This window comes from Hemicordylus capensis, chromosome 9 (genome assembly GCF_027244095.1).
Source record: "Hemicordylus capensis ecotype Gifberg chromosome 9, rHemCap1.1.pri, whole genome shotgun sequence".
NCBI lineage: Eukaryota > Metazoa > Chordata > Lepidosauria > Squamata > Cordylidae > Hemicordylus > Hemicordylus capensis.
In genome coordinates, this window is record NC_069665.1 from 6,532,420 (window position 1) to 6,546,669 (window position 14,250).

The 14,250-nt window shown below is 45.5% G+C and overlaps 2 protein-coding genes across 5 annotated transcripts; both read left to right on the forward strand.

Annotated features, from left to right (window-relative positions):
- Positions 1 to 275: 275 nt before the first annotated feature.
- Positions 276 to 4,780, forward strand: LOC128334140 (F-box/LRR-repeat protein 8-like). Of its 3 annotated transcripts, XM_053270456.1 has the most exons (4): positions 343 to 499; positions 1,289 to 1,408; positions 2,328 to 2,538; positions 3,554 to 4,780. In XM_053270456.1, the coding sequence occupies exons 3-4, from the start codon at positions 2,375 to 2,377 to the stop codon at positions 4,500 to 4,502; spliced, it is 1,113 nt and encodes a 370-aa protein (XP_053126431.1). In that variant the 5' UTR covers positions 343 to 499; positions 1,289 to 1,408; positions 2,328 to 2,374; the 3' UTR covers positions 4,503 to 4,780. The 3 variants fall into 3 exon arrangements, with proteins under 3 accessions (XP_053126432.1, XP_053126431.1, XP_053126430.1); XM_053270457.1 differs by lacking the exon at positions 1,289 to 1,408 and having other exon boundaries at positions 276 to 408; XM_053270455.1 differs by lacking the exon at positions 1,289 to 1,408 and having other exon boundaries at positions 344 to 499.
- A 2,866-nt stretch (positions 4,781 to 7,646) lies between these two features.
- LOC128334441 (F-box/LRR-repeat protein 8-like) lies at positions 7,647 to 13,548 on the forward strand. Of its 2 annotated transcripts, none has more exons than XM_053271293.1 (3): positions 7,647 to 7,894; positions 10,614 to 10,865; positions 12,311 to 13,548. In XM_053271293.1, the coding sequence occupies exons 2-3, from the start codon at positions 10,654 to 10,656 to the stop codon at positions 13,248 to 13,250; spliced, it is 1,152 nt and encodes a 383-aa protein (XP_053127268.1). In that variant the 5' UTR covers positions 7,647 to 7,894; positions 10,614 to 10,653; the 3' UTR covers positions 13,251 to 13,548. The 2 variants fall into 2 exon arrangements, with proteins under 2 accessions (XP_053127268.1, XP_053127269.1); XM_053271294.1 differs by having other exon boundaries at positions 10,629 to 10,865.
- The last annotated feature ends 702 nt before the right edge of the window (positions 13,549 to 14,250 follow it).

The window sequence follows — 14,250 nt, forward strand, 5'->3', positions numbered from 1 at the left end:
AGGGAGTTTCATGACTGAATGAGGACCTGAACTCCGTGGTCCCTCCGAGTCCAACTCTCTAACCATTACATCACTCGGACCATTTATAGAACAATCCGGAGCGTGTCAACTCGGAAGCACGCCCCCTTTCCGCGACTCGTTTACCCTCATCTCTACCGCCACGCCCCATGTCCTGCGTTTGTTGCATCTCCTCCCCCAGGTCTGCGCCGGGAATGAAAGAGTTAACTCCCCTCCGCCAGGTGTGCCGCTCCGGAGAGCGCGCCTGCGCAGTACAGGCTGGGCGCCTAATGACAGGCAGGTGAGTCCCGCGGCCACGTGAAGTTCTGCCCGCAGAAAAGGAGCGTGGCTGGCCGCAGTTTGCAGTACTGACTGCTGCATTTCTCCTGTTCTGTGGAGCGCCGGCTGGAGGTGAAAGGGCAAGCTCTCTTCCCGGGGGAAGGACAGCTTCACTAGGATCTCTGGTCTCGTCTAGTTAGTGGCTGGTTGCAACACTTGGCGGGTGTGTGGTTTGTGTTCTGACACCTCTCAAGTACTTGAACCCACCACCCTAGCTTCCTTTCTTCCCATATTTTAGTTGCTAGGGGTGGGGAGATATGCCTGTTGAACTGCAGAAGTCTGCAAGAGCTATGCTAACTCTTACAGTTCAAACCTTGGGTCTCCAGATGTTGGGTTCTATCTTCCATCTTCCTCAGCCACAACGGTCTTGGCAGCGGGTGATGGGGTTTGTCACTCAACATCTGGGCATTCCAGCTTGGAAACTGCTAGCTCTGAAGATGGTAACTTTGCTCCCAGTAGGATTAAGCAGGTCTTGTGCTAGTAGCAAGCATGAACTGTTCCCTTTGCTAAGCAGGGACTGCCTTGGTTTGCATTTGGATGAGTGACCATATGTGAGTGCTGCAAGCGTTTCTTCCTAGGGGCTGGGTGCAGGCTGTAGCAAGTCTGGAATTCCATACTCCCACCCCCTGATATCTTCTCTAGAGATGCAACCAGTGAGGCCTGCCCCTTGTGGCCATTTGTCCCCCAATCCTCAACTGTGGCTATGCCCACAGCTCAGTGGAAAAGCATCTCCTCTGTATGTAGGTGGTCTCTGGTTCAGTCTCTGGCAGTGTCTTCTGAAGGACTCCTGCCTGAATATTGAGTATTCCTGAATATTGAGCTGGAGGGACTTGGGGTCTTGCTCGGTACAAGGCAGGCTCAATGTTTTTTCCTCTTCCACCTCTTCTTTAACTAAGGATCTGTTTCCTTGTACACCTTCTCTACTTAAACACCTTGCTCCCCTGTTCTTCAGACACTAAGGCATTGCAAATGTGTAAGTGTCAGATGTGTTTAAAAAGAAATGCCTCAACAGAATCAAATGACTCAAAAGGATGGCCGTAGATTAAAACGGACTGATGGGAAACTCATTCAGGTGAGAGCCTCACAGGAGAGACGGGCTTCCCTAATCTCCCTTAGGAAAGACTCCTTCGGCTGTAACTCCATTCAGCTCCATCAGTGTATTGTAGAAACCGTGTGTGGCTGGCACTGGCAGTAGCCAGCAGGGGAATGACACACACAAGTTAAGCAGAGGTTCATTTCAGTTGGATCTCTGGTTTGATCCTGATTGCTGGATTCTCAAAATGTTCATGCAGTGGTCTAAAGAGTTTGGATTCAGAACTGTGAACTTGGGTGTATTTTCTGAGTTAAACATGGCCTTCAGCCTTTGAAATTTTGTGTGCTTGACCTTCAATCTTGATGATTTGATTTGATTTGATTTGGTTGATTTATTTATTTATATACTGCCCTTTCAAAAATGGCTCAGGATAGTTTCCAACCTTTAGAGAGTTCTGAGTTGCTTCAAAACTCTGTTTAATCCCCAGTTACAACTGACAGGTGAGTCCCATAATGTAACAGGAAGGAAACTCCATTGGAGAGTCCCTTCACTACAAGATTTGACAAGGAGCTTTCAAAATAGAATGCTTATAGATGATATTATGAATATTTCTCCTGAACTTTTCTTTGATACATCGATCACTTCCATGATTTTGGAGTCTGTAGAGATTTATGGCTTTCCCCCTAGAAACCAAGTGGTAGAGTGATATTGGGATGGAGTTTATCTTGTGAAAATTTCACAATTTAGTACTCCATGGGTTTTCAGAGCCCTTGGCTTCAGCCTCCTACTGTAAGGAATCCTGTTCACAAGACCACATTATCTTGTGACTCTTAAAATAAATCCTACCACACTTTCATCCCAGAAACACTTTTGTGCATTATTAGTTGGAACACAATCAACATAACTTTATCCTGTATCACAAATGATGTTTTCTTTTGTGGGCCAACTTGTTTTTCAGTGAGGATCAAGCCAGCTTTGAAATCTACAGCCAGCTGCTCAAAGAAGATGTCCACACCCACCAAGGACTTCTGGAACGATGTCCCTGAAGAAATCCTGGCCCACATATTTTCCTACTTGCCTTTTAAAGACAGACACATGGCCTTTGATGTGTGCCAGCGCTGGTTCAAGGCAGTTTCTGTCCCTTCTGTCTGGAGCTTTACTGAGATCCGGTAAGAAGAGGTGGTCTCTGCCGTGGTTGGTTTCAGAGTCAAATGGGGGCTTGGAAATCCCTCTAATAGTCCTTGAGTCAGCTTGGGGTGTTCTGTACCATCACTGAGGGATGAAGGCTTATAAAAATCAATTTAAGAGTTACTTCCAATACCCCAAAATTTGTTTGAAATCACATTCCGAATCAAACACAGTCATATAGTTAGTCTTTATATTAGTGTGGCAATTCCATGTTGGGTGTAGGTTTATTAATACTGATATGCTAAAGTATTAGTGTTGAACCAATTTTTATATATAATACTGTCAAAACTCCATGTATCAGAATAATATTTATTTATTTTATTGCATATGGTTCTTTGGATTCATGTTGTATTTTGATATTCCTAGTGTAGAACAGGGGTTATCAACCCTGCCCCAACCAGACATTTTTGGACTTCAATTCCATCATCTTCAACCACAACAGTTTTTGGCTGTGATGATGGGAGTTCAAGCTGAACAACATGTGAGGGCCCAAAGTTAGGAACCCCTGCCGTAGAGGTACTAGAAAAAAATTGAGGGGGGCATAGAAGGGGCAAAATACACTTCTGGGTGGGCAAGCTGTCTCCCATACCTTAGACTTACCAAATGGAAATGGGACTACTTCTCTGAGGGGGGGGGTGGCCCACTCTTGCCTCCCCTCTGGATCCACTCTTGGTCTAGCTGCTCAGAGTAAGAGGCACAATCCCAGAAAGACATCTCTTGCAGTCTTTCTGTTCATGTCATGGGATGCTGGAGCTGGGAGGGACCTTGGAGGTCTTCTAGACTGACCTCCATTCAGGGCAGGAAGTGTTTCTTGGAGGCTTTCAGTATTCCATGGCAGGCAGGAAGTACCTCAGTGCGGAAGACACCAAAGCACTATCCCGATGGGGTTTCCTAGCCACTCTGTGTGTTTAAAAATGTGCTGAATTTTAAAATAAATACAGCCCAACTTTCCTGAGGACATAATAAAGATCTTGCTTTTGCCCAATCTTCCTTCAGCTGTAACACAGAGAATATGAGTGAGGACGACATGTTGAGGAGGCTACAGCAGTTCCTGTGCAGTATCAAACACCTGAAGATTGTGCTTGATCCCTCCCAGCAACTCGATCGGTGCCAGGTCACTCAGATATTTGACAGGCTGTCTTGTCAGAGCCACAAGGTGCGGGGGCTGAGTATTGAGTGCGGCGGAAGTGGTCCCTATTTCTTTTCTGGCCAAGACATCCTGGAGAGCTTCAGGACACTCTGTGAGAATACGAGCGAGCTTGACCTTCAGTATATCGATTTCCGGCAAATGCCTTTTACTCTGGATAACAGGCTGATCCGGCTGATTGCATCCAGCAGCCCGAATCTGCACACCTTGTTAATCAACAACCACCCCACTGGAATAATTATCCTTGAGCCAGAGACAGTCATTGAAGTTCTGAGGGTTTGCCCTAAACTATCTGCATTGGGAGTCTATAACGGCCTCCTCTGTGAGAATCTGTTTCGGGAATTGGTGACACCAAGCAGAGGACCTTTGAGGTTCTTGGATGTCTTTTGTGAGGGCCTGCACAATTACATCCATGAAGAGCTTTGGTCTTCTCTGACTGAGAGACACCCACAGGTCCGTGTCGGGCTGGAGTTTGGTCCTACATTCCCCTCATGGAACATACCTCTGATTTTAATGCCAAATATTCCCGTGATTGCTTTGCAATTTAGCTCCAGCACAAACATTCTGAGGCTGATCTGGTTTGTTACTGCCAGCTACGGCAGGACTCTGGAGAAGTTGGTCCTTCGCCCCACCCCATCCGAGGACCTCAATCTCTCTCTCATAGAGCTAGCAGAGAGATGTGTGCATCTGAAAGAGATTCACTGTTCCTGTGCAGTTAGCCAAGCAGTTATAGATGCTTTCCTCTTGAATTGCCCAGGTCTGATCAGATACACTCTGTCAAAGCATCCTCCCTTCTAAGCACAGCTGGCAGCACAAACAGTACAAACTTCTGCTGTACCAGAGCATAGATATGGATGCACCCCAAAAGTAACTGTGTTAGGGGGAGAGTCAAGGACTGTTTGATCTGACATCGGGGGGGGGGCGGCAAAGACTCTTACTTGAACTTTGAGACAATACTTGGTTCTCTTTCGTCTGGAGACTGGTGGTTGAAATATTTTATGAAGTATGCATTTTAATATTTTTAACAACTTGATGGTAAATATAATATACAATAAAGATTTGAATATAAAATTCTACATCTCTGCTTAATGTTCATTTAGGTGTCAAATGCTGATGCCAAATAGTTATTTGCAACATAATTTCTCATGTGTGTTAAGCCCAAGGTGTCGGAAAGGGGTGGGGTGAATCTGGGGTGGAGGGACACACCCCTGAAGTTAGCCATTAAGGGTTTTTGATCAAGTGAATTCTTTCCTTTTGGAACTCTTGCAATCATCAGTGAGATTCTGAGGGTCTGCTCTAAATCATCTACCTTAGGGGTCCTTCTGGAGCTGATGAAACTGAATGGAGGGCCTTCCAAGCACTTGGGCACTCTCTGCCATGGCCTAGACAAAGACATCTGCCATTACAGAGAACATCTCTATGGTCTAGGGAGTAAGAAACCTAGAGCTCTATTACAGTAGCTTGTCTGAGGGTGTCTTTCTGGAGCTGATGAAACCAACAGAGGGTCCTTCAAGGACTTAGACATTTTCTGCAAGCAAGCACCTAGTCAAACATCCCTGTCATTACTGAGGAGCTCTAGTGAGTAAAACACCCAGTGTTCTCTATGTAGAACTGCAGTTCGACCACACTTCCCTGCATGGAAGGTACCTCGGATCCAAAAGTCAAATATCCCTGGGGCCATTTTCCAGCTCAACACCTTTATGTTTATGGAGAGAAACATTTGGCAGGATTCTGGAGAGGCTGGTCTTGCATACCACCCCATCTGATCTCAACTCCTCACTCATAGACTTGGCAGGTCTTGGCAGACTTTACTCTTATATTGTACAAATCTGAAAAAATAGTCTAAAGATCTCCAAACACCAATAGCAACCAACAGTCCAGTAACCTACTCTAATCAGACTTTCCTCCTACTCTAATGGTGGCTGTGAATGAGCTTACTGTCTCAAACAGAAGTTGTTTGCAGTAGTTACTTCAGCAGTAAAGTTGCCTACTTCTGGACTGCTACCTTAATTTGTTCTTTCCTGAGCTGGCAGAATGGAATTGGAGGATTGTACCGTTGAAGTTATTCCTGCTGTTTCAGTTAAGGTGTGAACACACCACAAAGTTAAAGCAGAGGGAATCCGCTGGTTAAATCAACTCAAAATGCAGAATCCAGACAGAACTAAGTAAACTCAGAGCACATGGCAGTCTGTCTGGTTTGGATGCAGGTTGTTTAGAGTTCACACATTTATAAAGGTTTTTCCCCAACTCTACCACAGTTATGAATTACTATGATTGTGCAAATTATCAACTTACAATAAAAATTGGCATATAATATTTTTGCCATTCATCTTACAATATGGGATGGAAACTTTTAAGCCAATATGTAGTTTATTTTGCAACATATTTTCAGCTGTGATAAGTCAACAGTGGTGGTGGTGGGGGAGTCCAGCTCCTGTACCTGCAAGGAGTTTTCATCACCTGTTGATGGGTTAAGACCAAGCTAGAGTGGCAGGCTTTCCAACCAGTCACCCAGGAACATAGAAAACTGCCTTCTACCAAGTCATTAGTCCATCCAGCTCAGTCCTATGTCTACTCTGACCAGCAGTGGCTTTCCAAAAGTTTCAAGAAAGAGTCTCTCCCTGCCCTTCTACATTGTGAAAAATGCTGGACAAAAATATTGGGTGGGACAATCAGAATTGTTAACCAAGAATATTTATTACAGTCACTGACCAGTAGTAGTAAAAATACTCAACAAATAATAAACTTTGTTAGCTGCCCCTTTGGGCAGCTCACAACAGGGATAAAACATACAATTTAAAAACAACAACACTAAATCATAAAAGACAAAAAAGTAAAAAGAAAATACAAATACAACACAACTGCTTAAATTCATTTTAAAATTAGTTAACAATCAGATAAATCTGAGAATCAGAATTTAAATGCATGCATAAAATAGATGAAATTGTAAAAGCAATAAAAATATTATACTAAAAAGGAAGGAACCTTACCAAATCATATACTAAAAAGAATGGTAAACATATTATAGTAAATATAATACTTATCCAGTCAAATAGATATGATTTCCTGATGAATTCTATGGGCTATGAGGCAGAACAACTTGGCAACTTTATATGAAATCTTGATCTGCAAGGAGATTTTTAGCATGTAAAGCCACTTCTTGTATTCTACCAAGAACATCACATGGAATGTGATCACTCGATGGCACAATCTTTTCTCCGAGGAGCCCAGACCAGAGTGCATGGTTTTATGATTGTTTCACAACAGCCCTGCAGAGTTTATTCTAAGCCTCCCCGCCCCCAACCAGAAGCCGGACTGTGGTGCAGCCCCACCCTCCCCAGTCTGTGAGCTTTTTCTCCCAACCCTTTTCGAACTGAAAAAGGAAAAAAAAAACATAATGGAGGGGAAAGGGGGAACGGGAATGAATAGGGAAAATAAGAGAGAGGGAGAAGAAAGGGAAGGAAGGAGCGGAAGATCAGCGAAGGAAGGGAAAAGGGGGTTCCCTGCCAAGAAGGGTGATGATGATGCCCTCTTCCTTCCCCAACGACCGCTGAGGACCACTGCGACATTTCCCCGTCTACATCTACAGCTCTGCTCCATATTAACCCCACGGATTCCCGGCTGCAGAAACACCGAGTTCCCACTGCACAGAATGGCCCAGCGGCCCCTGTTAAGGAGACCGGGGCGCAAAGACCCCTCGGCAAGTTTCATGATGACTGAGTGAGACTTTGAACTCGGGTTTCCCGGCCCCAGTCCAAAACTCGTACCTCTGCATTGGGCTCAAACCGTACACTTGACGGAACACCCCGAGGCGTGTTAACTCGCGAGCAAGCCCCTTCGCTCCCAGTCCCACCTCGCCGGCGGGATCCAAAGATTGCTCCGCGCCGGGGATGAAGGAGTTAACTCCGCCAGGTGAGCAGCCCCGAAGTCCGCGCCTGCGCAATGCAGGCTGGGCGCCCAATGGCGGGCAGGTGAGTCCAGCAGCAGCCACGTGGAGTCCTGCTGCCCGCAGAAGAGGCGCCGGCTGGCGCGGGGCTGCTGCTTTTTCTCCCTCTTCTGTGTGGGAGGCTGGCTGGAAGGAAAGGAAGAAGCCACTTCCTTGCGGGGCGGGGGCTTGGCTCCTTTCCTCGTCCCGTGCTTGCTCCCCCCGAGGATCTCTGGTCCAGACAGAGGCTGGTTTCAAAACTGGGGTATGTGCGTGTTTGGTTTGTGTTGGGACCTCTCCAGCACCCCACTCTAGCTTCCTTTCCCCTCCAGTTTCTGGTTTGTTAGGGGGGGGGGGAATTTGGCTTGCTCCTGTGTCTATTAATTACAGAAGTCTTCAAAGGAAGTGCCAACTGCTACAGATCAAACCAGGGGTGTAGCTACAATTGCAGATGGCTTCAAAGAACCCGGGCTCCCAGCTCCACCCCTTCCTACTTTCTTCATTATCTCCCTCACTCCAAGGGGCTGCTGGGGAGAGGAGTGAACATGGGCCCCCTCTCCCCTAGCTACACCCCTGGATCAAACCTTGAGTCTACAGATGCTTTTGGACTACACCTCCCATCATCCCCTGCCACACTGGTTTTGGTGGTGATGATGGGAGATTCCGTCCAACAACATCTGGAATTCCCAGTTTGGGAAGCCTCTGCCTGCCTGCTCTGAACTTGATGGAACTGGTAATTCCTCTGGGATTAATCTAGTGGGGTCTTGTGGTGGTGAGCAGGGGACAATTTGTGGGCTTGCATTTGGATGGGTGGGTAGCTACCAGAGAGTGTGGTAAGGTCAGGGGTGTAACTATAATAGGGTTAGGGGAGACAGTTGTCTGGGGGCCCACTGCCTTGTTCCCCCCTGAGGCAAGTCACATGACTGACTCCCCCAGCTGTGCACCCTTCTGGGTTTCCTTCAGTTGTATTCATCCTCTGAAATTGATGTGAGTGTTAAGACCTGGAGCTGCCAGAACAGCAGGTCTTTCTCTAGTATCATTAAATGACAAAACCTTTTTTAAAATATATCATCCTATATTTATATATTTGCATTTATATATTATTTTTTTGGCACCACCAAAACCTATGTGGCACATAGGATATCTCTATCTCTATCTCTATCTCCAAATTACGTTTTTTGTTACCACTATTCAGCCTCATTTAAGATTTCTTTACTTCATGAGCTGAGCTCCAGTGAGGGGTGGCCCATTTTAAAATCTTGTCTCTGGGCCCCCTCCAACCTTGCTACACCCCTGGGTAAGGCATTATTCCCCTTAGGGCATGGGGCTGCAAGTCTGTGCAGCAGGGTTGTAGCAAGACCTGGGAGAAAAAGTGAAGGTGAGAGGAGCTCAGTCTTTCCTCCCACCCCAGCCTCCTTCATTAGAGGTACAATGTGGAGACCAAAGAGCACAATGTTCCCCAGTGCCCACCCACCTACCAGGGGGAACATTTGTCCCCCTGTCCCTGATGTTGCCATGCCCCAGGCTCAGTGGAAAAGTGTCTGCTTCACTTGCAGAAGGTCCCAAGTTCAGTCAGCATCACTGGCCAGCATTTCCCAGTAGCGGCGGGGAAGACTCCTGCCTGAAACCCTGGAGAGCTTCTGCTAGCCAGAGTAGACACAATATTGAGCTAGAGGGACCAACGTCAGGGTTTTGGGGTCAGGGTTTCATACGCAGCAGAGCCGCTACCTCACTGCAATCTACTGAAAGTCAGCCTTATTGAAAGTCAGCCCTCGGCACAAGCTTTTGTCTCCCCTAGGAGGGAGGCACCACTACACGGCCACTTCCTATGTTCCTCCTCCTCCTCTCTCTTTGGTTATAGGGTGGGGTCAGGGGCGTATCTAGGGTGGGGCAGGCAGGGCACATGCCCTGGGTGCCACTTGAAGGGGGGGCGCCATTTCTTAAAATTATTTTTTTTAAAGGCTGCCAAAAACAAAATGGCCACCGTGCATGCTCAAATGGCCTCTCTGAGGCTCTAGGCCATACCAGGCCTCACAGAGGCCATTTGAGCATGCATGGTGGCCATTTTGTTTTCAGCTGCCATTTTTAAAAAAGAAAATTATTTTTAAAAATGGCCATCGCACATGCTTAAATGGTCCCTGTGAGGCCCTAGAGGCCAGTAGTGGGGAGGGGGAACCTTTGCAGACCCCCCCAGCCTTTAGAAGCCCCCCAAAGGTGCTACAGGTAATTTTATATATATATATATATATATATATATATATATATATATATATATATATACACACACACACACACACACACACATATAATATAAGTCACTGTACACATATTCAGATATGTGACTTGTATGTGACCTTCAGACTTGTATTTTTCTGTTGATATTATGGTAAAGTTATCTGAAAGATGGGTGTCAGATGTTTGGACAGGGGGTGCAATTTTAATGCTTACCCTAGGCACTATTTTCCTTAGATACGCCTCTGGGTGGGGTTGTTTCTTTGTACACCAAGGCCTCACAGGGAGCTTACAAACTGGTCAAAACTGCAATAAGGTAAAGTGTGCCGTCAAGTCAGTTCCGACTCCTGGTGCCCACAGAGCCCTGTGGTTGTCTTTGGTAGAATACAGGAGGGGTTCACCATTGCCTCCTCCCGCACACTGCACACAGTACAGGATAATGCCTTTCAGCACCTTCCTATCTCGCTGCTGCCTGGAATAGACACTGACTCAACAGCACACTTTACTTTACCTTTAAACTCACAATTTAAGTAACAGCACAACTTAACACACCTGTTCTTCAGGGCCCTTGATTTTTACCGTATGGGATCCTGTTCACATGACCACATTATCTTGTGACTATTATTTATCTATCTATTTTTACATTTATATCCCACTCTTCTTCCAAGGAGCTTTAATCTTGGGAATGTCTGTGTGCATTTGAAACACTACCGACAGAATTGTATCCTGGTCTTGGTCTGCTTACATTTCAGATGATGTTTTCTTAGGGTTCGGGAGGCAAACTTTTTTTCCATGAGGATTAAGCCACACTTGGAATCTACAGATAGCTGCTCCAAGAAGATGTCCACACCCACTAAGGATATCTGGACCCATGTCCCAGCAGAACTTCTGGTCCACGTATTTTCCTACCTGTCTTTTAAAGACAGGCATGCAGCTTTCCACGTATGCCAATCCTGGGCTGTGGCAGTTTCTACCCATTCAGTCTGGAGTTTTACCGAGATCAGGTAAGAAGATGCAGTATCTGCAATAGGTGGTTTCAGAGTTAAATGGGAGTTTGCAAATCCTACTACTACTTCCTTGCAGTAGTCCATGAGCCAGCTGGGATGGTCAGTACCATCTGGGAGGACAAAAGCTTATTTGTGATGTTTGACAAGGTCTACACCCTAGGGACGGAAAACAGGTGATGGCATTGCAAGACTCTGAGTGTGTGACCATGTCCTGACCATAAGGCCTGCAATAACCAAGTTTGCAACAGTGGTTTAAAAGCTTTAAAAGCACAAAAAAGTGCTACAAAATGTTATGAAAGAGGAATGAATATGAGAATTGGCAGGCATGTCTTGCAAAGATTACTCTATGGAGAGAGTGCAGCAATTTGTTTATTACTCTAACCCTTTCCTCTGTGCAAAAGTGTCTACAATTGTATGCTGATTGTTTGGGAGTAGGGATAAAGAACGAGTGATAACTCGTGGAAAGTTGCAAGTGCAACAGTGGTTTTGCCTATTTGCACCTCTTTTGCAGAGGTGCCTCTCAGTTTCCCTGCTAACTGGGCAAAGAGGCACCTTTTAAAAGTGGTGATTCTCTTTATTTGGTGGGGAGCAACTGGCCCTATCCATCCCCAGGACAGCATCCCTCCAGTGGCTGTTGCTGGTGGCTGTCTTATATGTCTTTTAAAAGATTGTGATCCCTTTGGGGACAGGGATCCACTCTGCTTATTTATATCTATTATTATTATTATATTTTATTTTACATTGTATATCCTGCTCTTCCTCCAAGGAGCTCAAAGCGGTGTACTACACACTTAAGTTTCTCCTCACAACAACCCTGTGAAGTAAGTTAGGCTGAGAGAGAAGTGACTGGCCCAGAGTCACCCAGCAAGTCTCATGGCTGAATAGGGATTTGAACTCGGGTCTCCCTGGTCCTAGTCCAGCACTCTAACCACTACACTGGCTCTCATATCTATGTAAACCACTTTGGGAACTTTTGTTGAAAAGCAGGTATATAAATATTCGTTGTCGCACTCTATGGAGGAGATGCTGCCAAAAATCACTATGAGCATTCGTCCCCTGAGCTAGTACTGTTAGCCAAAATCATAGGCATGATCTCAGAAATACTTCTGATCACTTCATGGAATCTTAGAGTTGGAAGGGACTGGAGTAGGGGGAGTCTAGTCTGACCTCTGTTCAATGCAAGAAATGTTTCTTTGAGGCTTGCTGCATTTAAGAGCAGAAGAGAATATCTCATTAAGGAGAACACCTAAGCATAATCTTGATTGCCCAGCCACTGACTTAGCAGGATAATGGCCTAACTTAAATTATTCATCGTATTCATAACTTTAAAATGAATTCAATTAATTAGTAAATTTAGCATTCCAGAAGGCATATTAAAGTTTTACTTGCTAAAACCCCAGCACTGATGGCTGATATGACTTTCCCCCCCAATGTTCCTTCAGTTGCAACAAAGAAGATATGAAGAACAAGTGCGTGCTGCAATGCCTACCGCGGTTCCTGCACTATGTCAAACACCTGAAGATTGTGCTTGATCCATCCCAGGAACTAAACTGGACGCGCACCACTGATATTTTAAACACTCTGACTCAGAAGAGCTACAAGTTGCAGGCACTGTCTATTGTGTTCTGTGGAGACAATCCTTATGACAGTTCTTCCCCAAACATCCTGCAGAACCTCGGCAAACTCTGCCTGTGCGAAAGCAATATTAATCTTGTCTGTATTGATTTCCGACAAATCTCTTTAATGCTGGACAATGTGATGGTCCGACTGATTGCAATTTGCTGCCCGAATCTGCACACCTTGTTAATTAACAACCACCCCACTGGAGTGATTCTCCTCAGGTCACAGACCATCACTGAGGTTCTGAGGGTATGTCCCAAATTATCTGTGTTGGGAGTCTATCATGTCATCCTTTCTGAGGATGTGTTCCAAGAATTGTTGAAGCCAAGCAGACGGCCCTTCAGGTTCTTGGACATCTTCTGTGAGGGCCTGGACCACAACATCCCTGAAGGAGTTTGGTCTGCTTTGACTGAGAAACACCCACAGCTCCGTGTAGGGTTGGAGTTTGGTCCCATGGCCCCTGCATGGAGCATATCTTCAGTTTTAAAGCCAAATATTCCTGTGACCACTCTGCAATTTAACACCTTTACATACATGGTGAGACAGATTTGGTACATTACTGAAAGCTACAGCAGGACTCTGGAGAGGCTGGTCTTTTACTCGGACTCATCTTATGACCTCAATGTCTCTCTCATAGAGCTGGCAAAGAGATGTGTGCATCTGAAAGAGATTCACTGCTCCTGTGCAGTTAGCCAAGCAGTGATAGATGCTTTTCTCTCATATTGCCCAGCTCTGATCCAATACACTCTGTCAACACGCTAATCACTGCTGGCAGTGAAAACAATACAGAGGTGAAATAGTCTTGTTTCTGCTGTTCCAGAGCCTATGGACACAAACAGTAACCAGGGCAGAAGATTGAGAAGTGCTGAAACTCAAAACCTGTTATCTGACTTGGAGCTGAAGACTCTTAATTGAACTTTACAGGGCAGTATTTGGGTCCCTTTGCTCTGGAGACAACTGGTTAAAACTATTTTATGAAGCTATGCATTTTAATAATTTTAATGACTGCTGATTTTAAACTTATAATTCACAATAAAGATCTGCATATAAAATTTTACAATTCTGCTAAATTTAGCTTTATTATTAGAGAATTGCTTATATGTAACAGGTGTTCTTGTGTGTGGTACATCCAAGCTGTTGGAATGGTAGGGGGAAGTTCCTCTGCAGTTAGCTGCTAAAGATTTTGTAGATTAAGTGAATTATTTCCTTTCTGAGTTCTTGCAACCATCAGTGAGGTTCTGAAGCTCTGCCCTAAATTATCCAACTTAATTGGTCTACTAAGGGTCTACTAAGCTAGCCTGTCTGAGGAGGTCTTTCTGGAACTGTTGAAGCCAGTTCAAGTGCATGGACACCTTCTGTGCATAGAGGCGCACCTAGGTAATTTTGGAGCCCCACCATCACCTTGCAAATTAAGCATCATGCCCCTACACCAGGCCTGCTCAACTTAGCCCCCCCCAGCTGTTTTTGGACCTCCACTCCCATAATCTCTAGCCACAATGGGCAATAGCCAGGGATTATGGGAGTTGTAGTTCAACTTCTGCAGAAAGGCCAAAGTTGAGCAGCCCTGCCCCCCACCCCCACCATAATCTTGCAGTATTTTTAACACATGGTTTCTTGAGGGCACAAACAGCAACTGAACTCACAAGAATGTAAGAATATAAACCAGGTATATTGATGCAAATTTGCATTGGCAGAAACACTTCAGCACACTGCGGCACAGTGACTACACTACCCAGGACAGACTAAAGAGGATTGGGTGGGG